This window comes from Cyprinodon variegatus, unplaced genomic scaffold, assembly GCF_000732505.1.
Source record: "Cyprinodon variegatus isolate N-32 unplaced genomic scaffold, C_variegatus-1.0 Scaffold399, whole genome shotgun sequence".
Lineage (NCBI taxonomy): Eukaryota > Metazoa > Chordata > Actinopteri > Cyprinodontiformes > Cyprinodontidae > Cyprinodon > Cyprinodon variegatus.
Genome location: NW_015150852.1, coordinates 162860 through 171793, shown reverse-complemented (window position 1 = coordinate 171793; position 8934 = coordinate 162860). Strand labels below are relative to the sequence as shown.

At 39.2% G+C, this 8934-nt stretch overlaps 1 protein-coding gene across 1 annotated transcript in view; it reads left to right on the top strand.

Annotated features, from left to right (window-relative positions):
- The window catches only part of LOC107092886, an 18829-nt gene extending 17183 nt beyond the window's left edge, over window positions 1-1646 (top strand). The window contains exons 7-8 of the mRNA XM_015387585.1: window positions 1015-1287; window positions 1386-1646. Coding sequence (XP_015243071.1) covers window positions 1015-1287; window positions 1386-1562 — 450 coding nt within the window. The 3' untranslated portion in view covers window positions 1563-1646. The remainder of the gene's footprint in view (window positions 1-1014; window positions 1288-1385) is intronic.
- The last annotated feature ends 7288 nt before the right edge of the window (window positions 1647-8934 follow it).

Genomic DNA, 8934 nt, shown 5'->3' with positions numbered 1-8934 from the left:
TGTGACAAACACCAGATACAGCACTGGGACTTGATCATCAGTTTCAGGGTTAAGGCAATCATCTCATAGCTTAGACCATCTTTATCTAGAGCAACCAATTTTTCCGCAACATTATCAGAGAGTTCTTGGCCATGTTAAACTTCCAGTAACTAGTATGAGAGAAAATTAGAAAGATGACACCTAATCTACCACTAAAGATAAATCAGGGGAAATGCCTACTTGGGCACAATTTAGACATTTTCACTTAGAGCTGTACTTTATTTGATAATGCATGCATTTAGATTTTCCAAAAAAGTAGAAAAAAACAATCCACTGGACTTTATTTACAAGTTTGAAGACGTTTCGCTTCCCATCCAGGGAGCTTTTTCTATTCAAAATGTCAGAAATAGCATTGAGTTCGAGATTTCATAAAGTTGACCAAAAGCAAAGCCTTGTTTTTGGCTAAGAAAACATGCAAATTGAAATGGACCAAACAACCCCCTTTGAAATGGGGGTTGTTTGGTTATTTTGAAAGGACAGAAAAATACACTTAAATTACACACGATGCACACAGATTAATTTACATTGCGCCATAGTTTAACATTTTCAGTGTTGTACCTTTGAAAAGAGATAAACATATAACAAGATAATTAGGAGTTTGCTCACTTTTGTCAGGTATTATAAATGACTAATGATGAGACTAACAGAGGGGGCACTACAGAGGAGGAGTTGATTAAATCTCTGCTGTGGAATTACGTTATAGAGAATGCCCCTCTTGTTGTCTTCAAGCATTTTTCCTAACCCTCTGCCGATAATGTCATGGGTTTAGAAAGGAAAAATCTTTTTGCATCTATAGTGATTACATTCTTTAGGACTCTAAAAAAAATTATTTTATATGATGAGAGTTCTGATTGAGATGCCAACGTCTCCTCTTATGGTAGACTCTAACCATTTTGTCTTCTTGGTGTTTTTATTAACCTTTGTTGAGGTTTCAATTCTGGTTGTTTTTCCAAAATCCATTTTCTCTCTGCGCAGGCTGACCTAAAGGAACGCTACTCAGTGAGTGAGCTGCTGGCAGATCTGGCCGGCTGCAGGGCAGTTCGTGTCCTCCTGTTTGTAGATCAGAGCTATAGTGGAGTCCTGTCCAAGAGGCTAAGGAGTTCCCAGAAGCACCACAATGTGGTCCTGATCCAGCATCAGTCCAGACAGATCCAGACTTATCAGAACCACAGACTATTCCCTGGCTGGGATGATAGCAGCTGGTCCTCTATAACTGCTTCTACATGCCTATTAGACCACTTGGAGAAGGTAAGTTTTCATTTACCAGCATTTTGTTTTGGATTTTTCTTGGTCTTTTGATGCTTCATCAGATCTCTTCTCTTACACCATTTTTCTGTTTTTTCTAGATTGATGGAATGTCTCACCTCTTGGAGCCATGGGCTGGCCTTTTAAATGTGACGTTGGCAGGAGCGCCATGCAATGCCACCCCTCCTCTTACAGACAGTGAAATGCGGCGGGAGTATCAGGGTTGCCAGAACCTGCCAACTGCTCTGTGGTACCAGAAACATGGGAGGACCAACTGAGTGAGACCAACAAAGACTTATCCAGAAAGGACAGGCGCAGATGTATTAACTCCAGCCGTGAATTTCTTCCACTGCTTGTGACTGGGGGTGGGTTTGAGGGTGGGGCTCTAGTGTGTTGCAACTTCAGTTTACTGTGTTAGACACTGCTGTGTGTTTATTTTATGAATTAAGTCTACTGTGAATGCACACCGTCTCAGTGGGATGTCCTGAACACCATGTGACTTCTATGTGTGTGTATGTGTTTAAGTGTGTGTCCATGAGTTCAGCAAAAGGACAGTCTATCTCAAGGGCCAGCACTGGGTTTACTTTATGGTCAAAGTATTTGTTTGTGAGTGTACAACACATCTCCTGAGCACTTTAAGATCCTGTCGTAAGCCTATTTTCCTCCCCACACCAGTTTCCTTTCAGGATCGTATTTTAATCTTATTTTCCTTTTCTGAATGCAATCCACATTGTTTGAATTCTTCTACTTGCCACCATGCCTTCATTCTGATTTCTCATATTTTTCTTACTTCTTTTGCAAAACACAACACAATTTTTTTTGTGACCTTGGCTAATTGATCTTACAAAAACAATCTTTAAAATGTTCTAAACATTTTAGATTCTTAGCAGGGGTTTTAAAGCATTCACCTTATTTCTCTTCACTATATAAACGTCTGTACACAAAAAACAGCAAAAGAACAAAGCACAACCTTTACACAATAATATATACCATGAAGTACTCAATTGTTGATTGTAAGTTTAGTAACATGAGTGTGTAGATTCTACAGGTTGTATTGGTTCAGATAACATTGTTAATCATCCAGTAGTATACACAACCTAATCATTAACAATAGTGGTCTGTTTTAGGCTGTAAACTGGGAGCGCACAGCTTTTCTGCTGTTTAATAAGTGTAACAATTACAGACAGGAATATATCACTGGACACTTATGGCCCTTTCAGGATGTGACACATACTTTGCTGCACTCTAAACCTCCTTATTTTTAATGGTTCACGTAATGCCAGGGGGGATTCATCGCTGTGGCAAGCAAAGACAAGTGCAGTGCACCCCTTTGGAATATCGTATGCTCAACACAGCTAAAGTTAACTTCGACCATAATGAGCAGTGGTGATTGCATGTATTGCCAATAAAATCTGGACCATTTGGAAATGAAGAAAAAGCTAGTACTATTTTTGTTTAAACTGAGCTCTGAACCAGTTTTCTTGCCCAAATGGATGAAAGAATACACATACAGTTAGTCACAGTAAAAGCAGAGCCAAAAGCCACTGAAAAAACAGGTTCAGCTCTATCATCAATAATTCTAGGTGTTGGTGGCAGCAACCCAGCTAATAGTCTCCTCAAGGACGGAGTTACAGCCAAACAGGACCAGACCAGATAAGGTTACAAGGACGAGATAAAGCAGAGAGTACATAAAGCAAGTGGTTGACTTAACAAATACAACAGAATTGGAGAACAGAGACAGAATGAAGCAGAATGATGAAAAGTTGTCCCCATGTCCTCCAGCAGCCTAACCCCAAAATTTCCCATCCTCTGGTTTTTCTCCGATTACATATGTCAGACAGAGCAACTGCATAGTTGCGTCCACCGCCGTGCTCTCCATACTTCATCGTCAAAATACTGAGCTACTCAGATTTTCTGTTCTCTCCAGTCTGCTTGGCTCTGCCTGGTCCTCTCACAAATGCCATCTTCTGAACTCAAATAACTTGTAGTGAAGTTAAGCTGCGTTACAGCAGATACAGTTTACATTGCTTTCGCACAGAGGCGGTCTGCAACTGACCTGACACGGATAGGTGCGGAGAATAAGGAATCTGGGCATAAGGCTATAGCAGCATAGTTATAGAGAAAGCTCCTCAATCTGCTCTCTGGACCTAAGGGTTTCAAACGCCCACAGCCTCTTCTTCCTTGTTGTTCTTTTTCTTCTGTTTAGAATGGGATAGCACTTTGTGGCTGATGACAAACAAACACCCCATGGGTGGCCTTCTGTACTGAAGAGCCAGACAGAATTTAGTGTTACACACATGAAGATCTGCAATAAAGGAGTGTTTAGATATGAAATGGAAAAGACAACACAAGGTTTGGTGAGGTACATTTTGCAGCATGTAAGTTGAATTTTCACTTAAATGAGTACATCTGCATCAACTGCAGTTAATGACTGCTCTTTTCCAGGCTGGGCCTTACTTATGACATTAGAGATATTGCACCAGTTTCTGCTGTTTTTTGTTTACAGTGTCCTGAGTCTGATATTTTCCTCTTCGTGGCCAAGAACCAATTTTCACAACAATTCCTAGCAGAGGGTGTCTCATTTCCTCTTCAAAGTTACCAAAGTTGACAGTAATTGTAGGATGAATTTTAATCTTTGCTCCACCTCTTTAAACCAGTTTGCTTCTATCATACTTTGAAACAATAAGTCTTAAATTCCCTCTGAAGCTGCTTTGATCTCCACATGACTACGTATATTTAAATGTTGTTGTGCAAAAGCATGTGAATCATGCATACAAGTCTAATTACTTTGCACTTTTTTAATGTCTTTTTTCCACTACTGCTGTTCCCTGAGAAAAAATAGAATTAAATCAAGGATAATTCAGGATAAAAATACTTCAGGATTACATTAACAAAGTTCTCACACATAGCTAGTGGTTTTTTTAAGCTCACAATAGACACTTATTTTTCTTCCGCTCTAACAGAAGCTATGCTTACAAGCAAAAAAATGTTACAACTGATTTAAAATATAATGTATCTGATTATACCTTTTATATGGACAGAAGTATTTAGAATATACAGTGGATCGGACTAAAAAGGTGTAATGTAAACAAGCTAATCAGGACATGGTGATAACAGTGAGCCAGAGCGACTACCCACTGATGGCGGCAATACATCCCACTGGTGTGCGACGCACATGTGTACCCAGCTTTATTTAGAAGGACTTAATCATGTCAAGAGTTTATATGCATGTCAATCAGCTTGTCAATGTGCATAAACCACCCCTCTCAGTTGTATTATGATAATTCTAATCTTGCCAAGTCTAATCATTAAATATTCCAACTGGAAATGTTTACATGAGACATTTTTATTCTGATCAGTCCCTGATTCTGATTATTTATGTCTATATAATCGAGCTAATGTCAGAAATTTCCCTTATTCTCTCTCATAGTGCCTAACACTTCGCCGTTAGCACAGCTATCATACCTCTAGATCCTGCGCGGCTCGTTCTTTAGCTACCAGTCGTTGCGAGATGGTACACCTTGATTAGGTGACGAGCCTATCACAAGACAACACAGCGACACTCAGTAGAAATAACAATGCCCCGTCTCTGACTGAAGAACATGCAGTGGTATGTCAATCTACAGTAGTAGCCATTCAACATTTTCCCACTTTCCTTGGCTGGTCCCCTACAACTCCTTTTTAAACAGCAATATTTGCACTAAAATATTCTTTCTGTCATGATTTGTGGACATTAAGATCTAAAGAGAAGCGTTATCTTCTGGTCAGACCCTGTAATTCAGTGAAAGGTTGGAGTCAGAGTGAAAAAATATGGAAGAGGGGGTCACTCCAGTGACCGGAAGTTGGAGGAGATTTCGCTGGAATTTGGAGGGAAGTGGGCTGCCATTCGGCTGGCGTTTGACTGGGAACGGCCATTTTGAATGACTGCTACTGTAACTATTATGTGTTTGGATTGTCGGACATGTTCTCTTTGTTCTCACTGGGAAAACATAGAAGCTCCATTAACCAAGACCCTGGCAGTGATTTAAACCCAGGATCTTCTTGTTGATGAGCAGCTTGGGTTTCTTTAATTATGCTGTAGTTTGTCGGTATTAATTCTAACAGGGTTATATTCACTCCACTAACAGCCAATTGATCAACCTACAGTAGAAGCATATAATAAAAAAACATCTTAGATAAATTCCCTTGATAACTATGAAGTGAGTTCTTGATAATTTATCATAAAAAAAATGATTTTACTGTTGACTGTAGCTCAGCATCAATTGCTGTTTTCCATAAAGGTTCGGAAGATATTATTTATATCCTTATTTTACCAACTAATAACTGTTCATCATTGTGACATCTGTTAGAAACCTTACTTTCCAGCTGCAAAACAATAAACTACCGCATGTCAGATTTTCGGGTTTGGGCATGCAGAAATGTTTTTTGAGCATTAGTTTAATTTATTTGGAAAGATCTAATTTATAAATAATAAAATGCAGGTTTACAACAAAGCTGAAATGGGAGGAGCTATTTCCATGTTGGGCCCAACCTCTTATGTCAAATCAGCCAGAAATATTTTGCTGTAAATGCTGTAAAACATGCAGAGAATATGTTTAGTGTCAAGTTTTTTCTTTTAGTTGAGATTTTTTTTTTTTTTTTTGCTGGAAGCCAACTTTTCTGTCAGTATGAAAGGTGAATTCATCAGATCATGGACTGCCTTAATAGCAACCCGTGGTTTCATTTTACATCAGGGCATGATGGAAGCTGTTTAGTACGCATGGCACCAAATCTCTTCGACCTTTTTAAGTTTCTGTTATAATCTGAACAAAGAAATGATCTAACTTTTATTGATCTGGAAATGTTTTAATCCAACACAACTCAAAAAACAAGCAAAGGTTTCAAACCACATGGAGTTAGGAGGGTCCAGTTGGACATAATGATGAAGAATGACAAACTATTGCTGCAGTTATAACAGCTGAACAATAGACCCTCCTGTAGAACAGTAGGTTTGACATTTAATCAGATTATTTCAAAAACACATTATGCTGTTCTTCACACTAATAATATGCATCATGTTTTGTCCAGTGACATTGTCTAAGTGTAAAACGTTAGCCCATTGAGCACATCCTGTTGTCTTTTCTCCTTGCTATGTTGCACAGATGTGTTGTAGAAATGTAACACTGGATGTTTTGTTCAATGAAAAAATAGAGAATGATGAAAGGAAGAAAAACTTCTAAAAGCAGAACAAAGACAATGAGGTCCAGATTTCCGTTTCCGTGATCATCAGTGCAGAGTGTGTGACTTGTAAATTAGATGAAATGTTTCCAGCTGCATGCAATAAATAACCAAGTAAAAATCAATAAAGTGATTAAACTGGAGACTTCTTGTCTGCTTTGTACCCTTAAACAACAGTCTAAATGAACACAGATCCAAAGCATTCATGACCATTTCAGTGTCTTGCTCCAGGGCAACTTTGCACATGCAGAGGTAGTGGATTAAACCTCCAGACCTTCCACTGGCTGACCACCTCAGCAACAGCTTACCCAATACCAGGACTGGTTAACCTTAGGATGTAGTCTGATTCCGTAACTTGCTCAATTATTTCAGAAGTACAATAGTGAGGTTTATATACATTTCGTCAAAATAAAAATAGTTTTTTATTAGTTAAAGTTTAAATAATGACAGCGTAAAATACTTCTGAATGAAACCTAAAGATTCTAACATCATAGTAGGGTACACACTATATTGCTAATACTGCTGGGTTTACATCTCAAATGATTGTTGGTGTAGGAAACATATCCATAACTGCAGGTGTATAAAATCCAGCACTTAGGCCTTCAGAATGGCTCTACAAACATGGGTCGCTGACAGGATCTCAGCAAATTTTAGAGTAGCACAGTGACAGGATAGCAACCATAGAATAGAATAGAATAGAATAGAATAGAATAGAATAGAATAGAATAGAATAGAATAGAAAATCCATTTATTGTCCCACATTGGGGAATTTCTGGTGTTTACAGCAGCAAAAAGATTATAGAAAAAATGGTCACACAGTTGTGGACCTTAGAAAAATGTATAAGAATAACATAATAGTGAAGAGTTAAAAGATAAACAGTGAAATACTGTAAAGTTTTTTAACAATATAAAACTGTGCACCTGGAGAATAAATAACAAATATACAGCTATGGACATTTTTACATTAATGGCTATTTAGCAGCAACATCAGAGATGTGCAAAATGACAGCATGTTATTTTACTGATTAAGATAGAAACTGCAAAATCAGCATGCATGTAGCAACTTATTTGGGAACAATGATGGTTATAAAGTCTTACAGATGCTGGGAGGAAGGATCTGTGATAACGCTCCCTGGTGCATTTAGGGTGTAGCAGTCTGTCACTGAAGGTGTTCTCCAGTTACTCCAGTGCAACAGCTTCGTGCATGGGGTGGGAAACATCCAACAGAGATATTAATTTAGTTAGGGTCCTTTTGTTTCCCACCTCCTGCAATGAGTCCAGAGGGCATCCAGTCACAGAGCTGGCCTTCCTGATCAGCTGATCCAGCCGCTTTCTCTCAGCAACAGATAAGCCACTGCTCCAACAGACAGCTCCTTAGAAGATGGCTGATGGCACAACAGAGTCATACTGTAGAAGGTCTTTAGGAGCACCCCCTGCACTTCAAAACGACCTCAGTCTCCTCGGCTGGAAGAGGTCCATTTGCAACGAAACGTTTGGTGGAGTTTCTGCAGAAACAACAGCGACATCCAGACCTCAGATAAACTCAGGAGCAATGGGTGGACATATTCATGGAAGGGTTTCCACTGCTAAGCAGCTGCATCTGAGTCATACACCTCAAATTGCAATGCAAAGTGTTGGATAGGCATGAAAAGAAAGAGAGGATTCAGATAAATGAGTCTGGGTTCTGTAGTTGGAAGGACAACTGCAGTTGCCCATGGTGTCAAGTTTAAAGTTTGTGACAGAGAATATTAGGTGTTGGGTGTTTTATAGGTAATCTATGTGGTGAAGATTCTCAGTCATCCAGGTCACAGTCATTCCAAAAAAAGAAAATTAAAAATAATCCACTGGACTTTGTTCCCAAGTTTGAAGACGTTTGCCTTCCCATCCAGGAAGCTTTTTCAAACCAAATGTCAGGAATAGCGTTGAGTTCCAGGTTTTATACAGTAGCCCAACAAAACCTTGTTGTTGTTTAGAAAACATGCAAATTGGAACAGACGAACGGGTCCACCCATTTGGAATGGGGGTCGTTTGGTTTCTTATGTTAGACTGCAATGCCCCATACCCATCTAGGTTTCTGAAAAGTCGTTCGTTAAAGGTGATTTTTGGCCTGGCTGAATAGACGAGGTCTTCCGCTCTCCTGAACAGGGGGTGGGTCTGCGATGATAACCGGAAAGGATTAACTCATTGCTGCATTGTAGATTATTGAAAGCTGGAACCTGAGTCCACCCCCTCTGTTTAAGGTTGCTTTTTCTTTGTTAACATAGATGGCTTTCTTCACGCCCCTATCCAACAACCTAAACCAAGATTAGGTTTTTTGCACATGTTGAATCTTTACATATGCATATCCTCAACCTTGAATTTGTGGAGGTTGATCATTTGACTATGAACTGCATATTGATGAACGGTGCCTGCTGACTTGCAAACAAAATCACT